At 36.0% G+C, this 14,465-nt stretch overlaps 1 protein-coding gene across 1 annotated transcript in view; it reads right to left on the reverse strand.

Moving 5' to 3' along the window:
• Positions 1–14,465, reverse strand: part of Pten (phosphatase and tensin homolog) — a 66,225-nt gene that overhangs the window by 41,727 nt on the left and 10,033 nt on the right. Inside the window, exon 3 of the mRNA XM_059253767.1 lies at positions 6,805–6,889. Within this exon, the coding sequence (XP_059109750.1) occupies positions 6,805–6,889 (85 nt within the window). The remainder of the gene's footprint in view (positions 1–6,804; positions 6,890–14,465) is intronic.

Raw genomic sequence — 14,465 nt, forward strand, 5'->3', positions numbered from 1 at the left:
CCAACACGCCCAGCTCAGCAAGAGAAGACCCACTATGTTCAGATAAACTGTATGTTCAGACACAAATGGGCTCGATTAGTTCTTTCTTAACTAGACATCAAGTCAAAGAACAAATATAAATGAACAGACATCAATTAAGGCATTTTCTTCTACATGGCAGAATATTAGAAAGCAGGAAAAGAGAAACACTTGCTTGATCTTCCTGACTCCTGGTGACTGGAGATCAGAATTCTATGCTGATCCTCTGGTGTGTTTTAGAAAAATTGGAGAGAACACAAGTACTCTTTTTTTTTTTTTTTTTTGGTTTTTCGAGACAGGGTTTCTCCGTGTAGCTTTGGAGCCTGTCCTGGATCTCGCTTTGTAGACCAGGCTGGCCTCAAACTCACTGAGATCCACCTGCCTCTGCCTCCCAAGTGCTGGGATTAAAAGCGTGCGCCACCACTGCCCGGCAAGTATTTTTTAAGATTTTTTTTTTTTAATTTTACGCGTATGAGTGTTTTGACTGCTTGTACACATGCAGAGCACACTGAGTGTCCGATGCCCTTCAGAAGAGGGCATCAGATCTCCTGGAACTAGAATTATAGGCAGTTCTGAGCCACTGTGTGGGTGTTAGGAACCAAACCTAGGTCTCTTAACCTCTGAGCCATCTCTCTAGTCCCTTATAGTGCATTTTCAGTTTATTGAGTACCAAAATCTTGCTGTACATGTTCTAATAAAGCAAAAATACTGAGTTTATACAGAATCACAGTTACAGTCTTTGATGCCTTGTGATTAGTCTGCTAGCAGAAGAGAAATGGCACCTTAACAATGTGTTCAGTGACAAAGGTCAGGCATTACACAACCCTAGCTGATCCATCACACAGGAATGTGACTTCAGTTTTGACAGTTCTATCAGCTTTTTAAAATAAGTGAAAAAATGCAAGTTTCAGCATGAGGCTTCCTGATTTTAAATATAGTCCAGATTTTGTCCTCTGACACGCAGGAAAACAGGTATTAAGGAAAGTAGCTTGAGCGCTGCACAGTGATCCAGCACCTAGTGATGACTTGGAGTTCAACCTCCAGAACTGCCCCCATTCCCAATAAAAAAAGAGAAAACTTAAACTTCTGCTGGGCAAATGATACACCCAGCACTAGGGATGAGAAGTCAAGAAGATCGTGAGTTCAAGTCTGGCCTTAGCTACATAATGAGATCCTGTCTCAAATACAATAACAAGCAATAAAGAAAAAAATCAACTCTGGAATCTCACAGACATGGACTCTTTCTACTTCCAAGATGTGGCAATTGAAGATTTCAATTTCTTTTAAATCACTTATGAAAGTGAATCGTGGATTAGATTCACTCTAAAACTTAGTAAGATGGTATATGCAAACTAGAAATACAAAAGTTAATACATATAAATAGTAAGTAAATAATGTACTGAAAATAATATCTACTATTAAAATAGCAAAGCTAGATTTGTGCCCATAATATTTTTATTTTCTAAATCACTAAATCTCCCTATGCGCAAGGAAATATGGCCTGCAAAAGTGAGAGGCAGCCAATGAGAATGGGGCTTTCTTCAGGAGTGACAAAAATGTTCTAGAATTTGGTATACATAGTAACTGCATCACCTTTGGCTATACTGTGGAAATATTAAATGTCGCTCAAATTACAGTTCAAAAACAATGACTGATTGATTGTTCTATGAACTCACTTTAAGTGGGAAAGAGGCAGGGAAGGAACAAGAAACGTGAGAATGGAAGAACAGAAGTAACATATTCTTTTCTATTCATTACTGTGAAGTTGGCCTCTGAATAATCTGTTTCCAAGTCTTATTTTTAATTGATAGTCAATAATGATGCTAGAATAACAAATACTTCTCACTTATTGAAAATCAACATACAATTAAGTTTGACTGAGGAATGTACATATAATTAAGAATTGAACATTTGCAAAGTTTCTTCAGAGAGAAAATGTATATGCTAGCAGCCAAGAAAGAATACTCTTGAATCTATAACAGGTGACACATGGGTAAGGAAGCCAAATATACAAGACAGTATAGGTAAGTCTTTTGCTAAATCATTCTATCATAAGACTGAGCTCTAATTGTTTCCTTATTAAAAACTATGAGTAAACTGGGCTTGGTAGACATACTTGTAATGCCAGCACCCACAGATGGAAGTGTAAGAATCATGAGTTCAAAACGAGTCTGGACTATATAAGTCAGCCTGGGTCACATAGCATGATCCTACCTTAAAACACAGCAAAATTATAAAAATGTTCTTACCATAAATTTTACAATAAATTGCCACAGATTTAGACAAGGAGAAAAAAATTTGTATGCTTAACTTTTTCATTTTCAACATTTCCTAAATTAAGTTCCATGAAACAATGTCTAGGAAGATGAGAGTTAACAAATTACAAAAGAAAACTTGGAAGAAACATTAAAGGTGGGAAAAGGTGCACATGGTGGCATTGTGAAGACTCTGTATAGAAGGCAGTTTGCCTCTGCTACATCCACATTTCCTGATTCATTAGGGGCACAACAGTTCACAAGATAACACTCCTTCAGTACACTATGCACCAGTCTGTTAAAGACTGCTTAGATTTAGAAACAGGGTACTTCCATCTTGGCCTACGGGACAATGTAAATGCACAAATCAAAAAGTAATGAACTATTAGAACAAAGCGTGGTTTCGTACTATCCCTAGCTCAGGGCATGACCTTAGTGCAATAAATAGACAGGAATAGGAGTTGAGGATTTAGCTCAGTGGTAGAGCACTTGCCTAGCAAGTGCAAGGCCCTGGGTTCGGTCCTCAGCTCCAAAAAAAGAAAAAAAAAAAAAAAAAGAGAGAGAGAGAAAAACTATAGTGGAGTGGAGATGTTCTTTATTTCCCTCTCTTGGGCAGTCTTGACCTGTCCTCCATCAGTGTTAATTCCTTAGAGTGAGCAAATCATCTGCAATTAAGAAAGCAAACAAAGTTCTAGCTAGGCGGTGGTGGCGCACCAGCACTTGGGAGACAGAGAGGCAAGTAGATCTCTCTGAGTTCAGCATGATCTACAGAGCGAGCTCCAGGACAGAGAAATCTTGTCTTGAAAAACAGAGAATGAGAGAGAAAGCAAGCAAGCAAAGCTCCAACTTGGTTCATTTCTCCATTTTCATTGTTTATATTAATCCCTGATTTCAAATGGAAAAGTTAAATATTTGTCTCAAATTCTCAAAAATGAAATTTCAATCATATAACACTATATATCACAAACCTTTAATCACAGGACAATTTAAGCATGAAGATATTAGCAATTTAAGTTCACTTTACTCCAGGAAATGATATAGTACAATAATAAAGAATAAGTTTTATACAGTATTTCTTGTTTGGGGGAAATCATAAGAAAAATATGTAATTAGATAAAAGAAAAATACTTAAAATACCCTTTGGAAGCCCCACTAGACAAAGTAAAGAAAGTTCAACTGAAAAAAAATTGTATTAATGAAAGAGCAATGATGTTATGGCTTGAATCTGAACCCCCACATAAGGAGCCTTTTGGAAGTAAAATGTGGCTGACAGAAATCAGTCACTAGGGGCAGGTATCTGAAGAGTCCTCTAGTCCCTGCTTCCTGTCCACTACCACGAGGAGTCGACTGCCACACAGTCCTTCCACCATGAACTTCTGCTGCAAGTTCCTGATGCCATGGACGGATGAATGGAGTACCTCCACCCTGCCTTTCAACCGTGACAGACTGAAATGCCTCTCAAACCAAACTAAAACTCTCTTCCAATACCTGTTTCCGCCAGGTGATTTGGTGACAGATGCCAACAGTAACTAATATAAAAGGTATATAAAAATTAAAATATTTCTATGGAGAGTTATCAACTTTAAAGCTGAAAAGATCGCTACTGATTATTGCTAATATCACCAATATAGTGTAAACAAGCTCAAGTAAGCAGTCATCTAGATGTTGAACACACATACTCTTTGGAGAGGTCAATCATAAAGCCATGTTAATTAAGAGTTATTTGCAAGGGCTGACATGGTGGTGCACACCTTTAATCCCAGCACTCAGAGGCAGAGGCAAGCAGATATCTGTGAGTTGAAAACCAGACTGGTCTACATAGGGACTTCCAGGCTAGCCAAGGCTACTTACGTGAGACCCTCTCTCCAGAAAAAAACACAAAAAAAAATATTATTTGTAGTCATTTTAGTGTGTAGGAAAAGTATTATCTTCCTTCCTAGTCACTATCCATCCTTTACTATAACAGAGGGCAGGGGGCTGGTAAACAGAAGCTATCCATGCCTTACTGATCATTTATCTTATAAAACAAACAAACAACAACAAAATCCATCAAGGAGCATAGTTTTATACACAGCTAATTCTCCATGCTGCTATGCTAAAAACATTATAAGAGGTGGCAAAATCAGCTGGCTAAAAGAACAACTAGCTAGCCGGGCGGTGGTGGCTCACGCCTTTAATCCCAGCACTTGGGAGGCAGAGGCAGGTGGATCTCTGTGAATTCCAGGCCAGCCTAGTCCTCAGAGTGAGTCCTAGGACAGGCTCCAAAGCTACACAGAGAAACCCTATCTTGAAAAAACGAATGAACGAACGAACAAAAGAAAGAAAAGAAGGAAAGAACTAGCTAAATAATCCAGATAAGAACTTAAGAAAAACATCTGACAAAGTCCATAAGGCTAAATAAAACAAACTAGATAGATAAAGCTAGACAGAATTCATTTCAGTCTTGGTTACTAATTACAAAATGAAGATGCAAATCTCTTAATTTGCAAGCATAAGAATTATGAAGCCAGAAGATTCAGGACCAAACTACCTTCCCAATACAACATATTCTTGGTTGAGTTATTATAGTATAGGGTCTAATAATCAGTGGTAAAGGTCTAGAAACTGAAATTTAACAATAACTTAAAAGATGATCAATCACCCTCAATAATTTATACTTAACAGAAACTAATATAAAATTAACATGCCAGATTACTCAGAAGAACCTTACATGGCCAGGAAATTTCCTCTCTACTCCAAGTATTCGTGCCCTTGTTTGATTCAGCTGAAGTACTAATTTGGCTTGGTTAAATTGGTCCTTGGTTGAAAATAAAATTGATGTGAAATAGCTCATCTTATGAGGCATTACACACAGGGCATAAACAATTCTGCATCAAAGCAGAAAATACATTATCTGGTGACCCATATCTGGCCAGACGGCTCATTTACCATATTCTGCAACTCAAGATTCCAAACTGTCCTCTGTTCCTTTTTCTAGGGCCTATTTCATCTTCTCTAGGTCGTCACTCCCAAGCTGCTGCTCCTAGGGCCTGTCATTTGAAGGAAGTACCCTTCTGAGGTGTGATATTTTGATTGCATTCTGAAGCTCCCGAGACTGACAATGTTTGTCTGAATCAGAGGGCAGAGCTAGCTACTAGCTGACCAAAATTAACCACAGAGGTTTCAGAGAACTGAGGACACACAGACACAAAAAGCAGTAGGGTGGGGCTGAGAGAGGGTCTCTGGCATTTTTGGATGGAGGAACAAGAGAGAGAAAGAAAGAGGAGGTCGCTGGTCATTTCTTCAACGCTTCTCTGATCATTCAGGTTCTTACCCTGATATCTGACTTCTGAGTTTTTATTATTTAAAGAATGAGAAGATGAACACTTGACCCTTCCACTATGTTCTACCTAATTATGAGAAGGCAAATGCATTTCCCTATTTTTTAATTTTTTAAACAGTACCTCCAACAGTACAACCTAAAGTTCAATGGAAACTACAAAGTGGTACAGGGGTTTGGGGGTTTGCTTTGGTAGATTTTATAGTGAACCTTCAGCCGAAACAAAACATAAATAATACTATAATAAATATCTAAATGAGCACAACTTAGTAATAATTAACCACTTGGGAAAACTGATAGCTAACTCATACAAAGGTATAAAATCATACATTAATACACCATTATAAAGGCATTCTACAGCTGCATACTACTTCGTAAGTTACAAAGTGCTTTCCCACCTATTTAAATTCAGATGATCACGAAGTACTTAAAAGTCCCAGGAAAGATATTATGAGTACAAAGGAAATAATCCAGAATTTTAACTTTTAATTCCATTCAAGTACTTCAAAACCAGCATAGAAAATATAGCAAAACCCAATATTAATGAATTATTAAAATACCACTGTAGTTTGTACTAAAAATTTAATGTTCATTTACATGTATTTTAATTCTGAAATTAGGAAATATATTAAGACTAATTTGCCCAACAGGCAATTTCATATATTCTTAGGTCATAAAGTATTTTTAACTGGGCCTTGAGAAACACTTTTCTGAATTACATGACAATTTCACTTGGAAAATTATGTTAATTATAAAATTCTTAATTTGGTCTTTAATATGTCCAACAATTCCCTTTTAGAACCACTGTATCAAACACTACTGTATGAAGTTTTACATAAACATACACAACTTATCAGTCACCCACACCTCAGTGTGAATAACTAAATAGTCTACTCAAGGCCGAACCCAAACGTAAAATAAAAAAACCTGTACTGTAATAGAAGCCAGGCACTAACCTGATCAGAGGTATCTTATCAAATACAAAAAATCATATCACGTAAACACGTGATTATATATGAAGTCAGTTCTTACCCAGTGAATTGCAACCTACTGAGAGCTATCAGATACGTTAGGTTAAAAAACTTTCAGAGTACTACCATAACAAAGTCTACATCATAATGTACATACTGTTCTATGTTTTAGGAATATTTTCTAAACAAGACACATCAAATTGTTTATTAACATATGAAATAGAAAATCAAGAGTTCTTACCTTACTACATCATCAATATTGTTCCTGTATACACCTTCAAGTCTTTCTGCAGGAAATCCCATAGCAATAATATTTGGATAAATATCTGAGTATTTAAGTTAAGGAAATACCTAAAATATGCAACTATACAAATATTCATGCATTTTAAAACATTAGCTATAATTATAAAAGGTTGTCAAATATATTTGTCTGCAATCTACTATGTGTAATAAGAAATACTGATAAACACATCACTCTAAAAAAGATTTTCAAATCAATTTCACAACAAAATACTGTTAAAAATTCTCTATTTAATACCTTGAAAATAAGCCTAAAGCTGGGTATAATACAAGCCTATAATCCCAAGACTCAAAAAGCTTTCAAATTGGAGGCTATCCTTGGACATGGAAAAAATTTCAGATGAACCAGATACAGTGAGACACTGTCTCAAACATACAAAACAGTAAGCAAGTAAGTAAGTAAGTAAGTAAGGAGCCAGAGGCCTTTAATCCCAGCACTTGGAAGGTAGAGGCAGGCGGATCTGAGTTTGAGGCCAGCCTGGTCTACAGAGCGAGTTCTAGGACATCCAGGGCTACACAAAGAAACCCTGTCTCAACAAACAACAACAAAAACCAAAACATTAAGTAAATAAGAGCTTAAGACAAAAGGTCATCTCCATATTTACAGTGTTAAGAAATGTAAGGAAAATGAAACCCCCATATTTTGTAAATCATACACAGCTAATGTGTCAGGGTGAACTCAAAAACAAGAACCTGAAGCAGCCTGAAAAGACGTAACAGTACAACTTCTCATTTCTCCTGGTTAACAATGATTAGAGCAATAAGAAGTAAATACAGACTCAGGAAGATAGAGAGCCGACTGTCCCGACTGTCCCTCAAGCTGTACAACCTGAACAAGTCACTCACTCACCATCCTTGGACTATTCTACACAATGACTGAGCTGGAAGAGATAACCTTGAAGACCTCTAGCCCCTGCTACTTGTGAGGTCATCATAATACGCAATTGAGGTTTAAGTCCGGTTACTTTCTTCTAATCAATTAATAAGTACTTAGCATGCCCATTAGTCTCAACTCTGTTACACAGCAGTTAACATAAAAACAAACCTCTATACTCAGGAAGAATTTCTTTCCAACTAACTGAAAATCCACATCTCAATGAATCTTGCCCATCATTCCTGTTCTCACTTACTCTGATGTTCCACCCATTCTCTCTCATCTCATGAATACCTATCAGACTTTTCACATCAACTAAGCCAAGCTGCCTCCTTTAACAGTCACTAAAGATCTCTGGCTACATATTCTGGATCTCTTTGCCTCCACATGTAACTCAGCAATCAATCTCCAAGTCACTGAGAAGGCTGTAGCCACATACACTACAAGGGCAGAGCAACATCTGTCATGGCCAAGTATCTTTAACACCAACTCACAAAGCCTTTAGGTGAAAATGTTAACTTATAGGAATAACAGAGATGGCTAAATGACATCATGCAAGAGTAAATGAGACAAATTAAAATTTTTCAGGACATGGCCTAGCCATCTTCAGCAAGTCAAGTTACAGCCTTAAGGTTCCTAATTTCTTAAGTGCATGTATAGACATATATACTTTAACAACATTTTCTGTGCCAGGAACAAATTTTGTCACTGTACGAACACATAAATTCACCTCAACCAAAAAAGAATTAGAAAAGTTCCAAAATAAAATTATCATTTAAATATCACAAATATTACCTGCCATCTATTATTCTAAATTAGGAAAAGGGTCACACCTAAAAATATAGCTCTTCTTTAATTACTAAAATGTGCTAGTTATATTATGTTCAGTAATGAGGGAAAAAAGCAAGCAAGGAGAGATCTAACCAAGACAAAAGCAATACAACTTGAGTTGTTTTTTAAAAAGATTCAATTTTTTGAGCATCAACTGAAGAAAAATGGAAATACAAGCAAAAGACTGAGTCACCAGAATAGAGGCCTGAACAGTGATAATTATCCCTACTCTGAAATTCCCACCCAAAACATTATAAATCAGTTTTGGTCAAAATATAAACTGAGGTGGAAAGAGATAGGTCATTGATAGAGGATTGTGCCTGGCATGTACAAGACCCTTGGCTCTATACAACACCAAGAAAAAAACACATAAACATGTATGCACACATTAAAGATGGAAATAATCTATGCTTTACTGAACAATGCAACTAAGAACTGAATTTTATTAAAATTCTAATTAAATTTTATTAAAACAATTATCATCATGTTCAGCAAATGTTGATACTTTTCTCCTTCTAGAAAAGCATAGAACCAAGTCTCTTGAAATGTGGTCATTCTAACTAGAACTAACTTCTAATTTAGCTTTGTGCTCTGAATACTAATGAAATGAACAAGTTGGCAAAAGACTGGGTTAGTCTCCTGACCTCTTTTTCTGTTGCTGCTGGTAACTCCAGCATTCTACCTCTGGGCAGTAGCTCCAGCTTAGTTACCCTCCTAAAGCAAACCATTTATCAATATAACTACAGATAAATGGATGCTACATACTTACTACACTCAGCTGGCCCCTCCACTTTTGAAATCATCCATGTATGTACTGCAGAGTCTATGCAGTGAGCACTGCCAATGTGAGGCTAAGTCAGGCCTGCTGCCCTCAAGGAGCTCCTCTTCTATCAAACAAGACAGGCACGGAGACCTACAGGGGCACTTAAAGTACTACTACATTTTTAAAAAGCAAGATGTTTTCAGAGGGAGGAATTAATTCTGCGGAACAAACTGTCACCAAGTGAGTATGATGGCAGGTGACCCTCTCAAGAGGGTCACACATTAGTGGCAAAAAAAAAAACACTGGGCTGGAAAGCTGACTCGGCAGGTAAGCATACTTGCTGCTCCTGCAGAAAGAGAATGCAGGTTTGGTTCCCAGCACCCATTACAGCAGCACACAACCATCTGTAACTCCAGTTCCAGGAGATCCTATTCCCTTTTCTGGCCTCTGTGGATACCAGGCATGCACATGGTGAACAGACATAAACAAACAAACAAACAAATTTATATTAAAAAAGAAATACTTGGGTTGGGGATTTAGCTCAGTAGTAGAGCGCTTACCTAACAAGTGCAAGGCCCTGGGTTCGGTCCTCAGCTCCAGAAAAAAAAAAAAGAAAGAAAGGAAGGAAGGAAGGAAGGAAGGAAGGAAGGAAGGAAGAAAGAAAGAAAGAAAAACTTAATTGGCTAGAAGAGTCTGAGCAGAGAATACAGAAGAGAGATAGAAATCCAGCTCATAAAGACACACAGAGAGATGGGATTTACAAAAAGCACACACAGCGTTAAGGATGCCATGCGAATAGTTCAATTTAATCAGGCATATATACATCACTGGGAGTCAGAGCCAAGAACGAACTCCAAATTTTCTACAGGAAAATCATAACGGTACATACAAAACACTACAAAAGTTAAAGCTGTAATTGACCCAACCCTAACATAAAGTTACTAAGGAATATCTCTAATGCTCTAATCTTTATGTTTTGTTTTTATAATTAATTTTTATTTTATGTTCACTGGTGTTTGCCTGCATGTGTGTCTGTGTGAGGGTGTCAGATCCCCTGGAACTGGAGCTACAGACAGTTGTGAGCTGCCATGTGGGTGCTGGGAATTGAACCCCGGTCCTCTGGAAGAGCAGCCATCTCTCCAGACCTAATCTTTATGTTTGATGTTAGATTTCTAAGTTACTCCTACAATATGCTGTTTTAAAAAACAAACAAACAAAAACAGAAAACAAAAAAAAACATTAAGTTTTAGCTACTTAATAATCATGTAAAAAGACATTAAGGTCTCTAACTTACAAAAAGAAAGATATTCCAACAGGTAAGATGTAAAGACATGCCAAGGATGTATGTACCAGTAATTTGAGAACAAACACCCAGTCATATCTGGTGCTAATTCACTTAGTAGTAACTGCATTTTGAAAAGACAAAAAATTCCAAAGCATTCATCTGCACTGATTTTGCAGGTTCAACAAAGAGCTTGGAGATTCAGAGCCCATTCCATGGGTCCTAACACAAACGTGTCCCCAACAATAAATCTTTCTCTACTAATTTAGCCAAAATTGGAAAATTTTTACATTTACTCTTAACAATCAAAATTTGCCCTTCAAAAGTAAAGTCTTTGAGACTATGTAAAACAGAAAAATTCCAAATGTGTAAACTGGGTTAGTTCACTTTACAAATGGTTTTAATGTAATACATGAAATAAATCAAGTTTCTTTACCCTATACTTCCAGCCTAGAATCATCTAGAAATGACTTAGTTTCTTTTGCAAGTGATATAAATAAGTTGCCCCAACAGATTGTTTTGAACTGAAGAAAAATAACATGAACCAGAAGTAATATGTGGGTTTTAAATCATGAAGACATATATACTGTCACTCATAACTATAGTAAAGAGAATCATATTGATGATTTTATAATTGCCTTGTTTTCATATTGTGAAAGGATTCCTATTCCCACTGAAGAAAGCATTTTAACCATTATAATCAGCTTTATATCTGTGAGTTATAAATTATTCCCCAAACTCTGAAATTATATACAAAAATGATAGTCAAAATTCATTTTAGAGTATGAAGTTTTCTATGAAATTTTAACTATATTGATAGATTGAAAGTGCAAGTCTTTGGTGCATGTTTAAATAGACAAATGCCTTACTTTCAGTAATTTACTAGAGGGGTACAATTTTTGCAAAAAAAAAAAAAATAATTACTGCCACTGTGAGAGAAAGCACCTTTGCAATAAGTAATTGTTCAAAAAACATTTTAAAAATGTCGAAAATAGTTAAGCTAAAATTTTGAAGAAAAAACTGAAGAAAGTCAACCTTTTCCACTGATAATAAAGTGCCGCAACATATCAAGTCTGGCTGAGGTGCGGCGGGACACTCCTGTAACTCCAGGAAGTAGAGGCAGGAGGAGTTTCAGGCAACTGGAACTACACAGTGAGGTCCTAACAGAAAGGAGGAGAGAGGGAGATAAAAAGTTCAGTATCAAGAAGACAAAAATGTCAATGAAATGGAAGGAATATAAACGAAAATAATGAGACAGGAACCCTTTTAAGACTCCACATTATCCAAACACTAAGTAAGAAGAATGGGTAATTATTTCTAACCTTTCAGTATTTGGGTAAAAGCCTCACTTAACATAAGAAGGATACTTGGATACACACTGGCTTCCTATGCAAAAAGACCTTGAAGTTTCATGGCCTCTAACTCAGACTTGAACAAAGGAAAAGTCATTCCAGTCAATGTCCCGAAACTACTAACAGTTCCTCCTCTTCACAGACACTAACCTGAAAAGGCTGAAGTATCAAAAGTACAGGTCCCAGGCAAAGTGGGGTTTGAGAATACAAATTCAATTATCTAAACTTAAATTATTACTTTTTTATTATAGTAACCATTTGGCACATTAAAAAAAAAAAACAACTCACCTACTCAAGAAAATAAAGCTAAATTAATCTAACAAAAAAGAGCTAAGCCAGGTGGTGGTGGCTCACACCTTTAATCCCAGCACTTGGGAAGCAGAGGCAGGTACATTTCTGTGAGCTCAAGTCCAGCCTGGTCTACAGAGCGAGTTCCAGGACAGCCAGGGCTACTTAGTGAGACCTTGTCTTGAAAACCCAAAACCAAAACCAAACAAACAAACAAACAAAAAACTAAAATTCATCTGATTCTATCAAGGCATTTTAAAGACTTCTATACACTATAGCGAATATCAAGTTCATAAGGGTGAAAACGTTTAAATTAGAAACAATTTCTGTAGTGGCTTAAGAAGCAAGAGAAAAATGTTTAAATGAGGAAGTTCTTTTATATACAGAACAGAAGAAAATTGTGGGAGGAAAAAAAAGCACAGGACTTGAAAAAAATACTTGAAGCAAACATTTTAAAGTTGCTTATTAAATCACTTCCCTCACTGATTTCATATTATCAATTCTTATGTAACTTGTTAGAAATCCTAACTTGAAAACCCCAAAATTTTGTGTAATTTAGTATCTCAAGCGAAAACACAACACTTCTACTGAAGCGTCCAAACTCTCTAGGCTCCCAGCAGCAGCATTAGCTCTTAAGCAGCCCCTTAGTGGTTTAGGAATAAAGTACAAATGATAGCAGACCTTAAGTTTCATTTTTACAAAGGCCAAAACTTAATCTTAGGTCTTAAAAACCTATAATTACATGATTCCAAAAACAAAGGTATCAAAACCACTTACTATCACTAAATTATCTTAAGTTTTCCTACATTTGAAGACCGGTGGCAGGGCTAGGCTCCTGGACACTACACAACAATCACAATCTGTGACCTCTTCAGTGGTAAAAAGCAAACACCCTTAATAAGGACCTTCGAATATTTTCAAACACACAGAATTGTGACCACCACCTGGATATAATCACACTGTTTAGTATACTGTTATTTCATGCAAACTTCCTATAAACTAGTCCATAGAAACTACGTAAGACACTGGACTGTGTCTGCCACCCTCAAAAGGCAACATGAAAACACTAAACTAACAAAGTATTTTTCCATCACTGATTTGTATTAGAACCTAAGACAGCAACCAACATGCCTAGATGGAAATCTCAAGTTTAAGTTTCATTTTATTTGGGAAAAAATTGTACTTAATAATAAGCAAGTAGTTTTGGGTTTGTTTGTTTGTTTTGTCTTGGCTTGGTTTTTAAGTTTTCTAAGACAGGGTCTCCTGTGGCCCAAGCTGGGCTTCAACTTACTATGTAGCCAAGGATGACTCTGAACTTTTGATTTTCCTGAGGACACCTCCCAGCTGCTGAGATTACATGCCATATATGCACACCTGGTAGTAACTTTGTTTATAAAAATAAAACAATTGTGTTTCTATCACTTTGTTTTAAATATTTTGCTCAAAAATATTAGTATAATTCACTGATAAAGAATTATCCATTAGCTGATAGTCTATTTTAGTATCTGACTTAAAAATAAAATCTAACAAAACTGCTAAATGCCAATTTTTCACTATAAATAGTACTTGTTATTGTGCAAATGCAAAAAAAACTTTGATCAATTAATAGTACAACAATAACATAGGCAACTATGCAAATATAAACCACATCATTCAAAATAAGCAACAGTAGCATCATAGCAAGCCAATAATCCTGGATTCAAAAAGGACATCAACAGAGCTATGACTCTTTAGTGTGAAAAGTTTATTCAAATTGCTTCTCTTCCACTTTAATTTCTTTTTTTTTTTTCACTTTAATTTCAACACAGCAAAAATACTCCAAAGTAAATGAAATTAACATATCAAAAGTATTTTGCTCCTGGAATAATAATACAAGCCTATAATCATAGCCCTTGAGAGGCTTAAAAATTAGGATGTGTATAGCTGAGTTTCAGGCCAGCATGGGCTACAGAATCAGAAACTGTCTCAAATATAATATTTTATATAAATATATATTATATAATATATTATATACTATATAGTGTGCTATCTTACATAAGTAATATAAACATTAAGTATTAAATATGTAATAGATTTCTTAGAAGTAAATTTGGGTGGAGGTATTTCAAGGCTCTAATAGTTCAATTTTTTTTTTGTTTTTAATAGTGATTTTTGTAAAATCTGAATCATAAAAATTGTTCCTATTTGTCTCCCTAAGTCCACCCTAAGGAAT

This window comes from Peromyscus eremicus, chromosome 1 (genome assembly GCF_949786415.1).
Source record: "Peromyscus eremicus chromosome 1, PerEre_H2_v1, whole genome shotgun sequence".
Classification (NCBI taxonomy): domain Eukaryota; kingdom Metazoa; phylum Chordata; class Mammalia; order Rodentia; family Cricetidae; genus Peromyscus; species Peromyscus eremicus.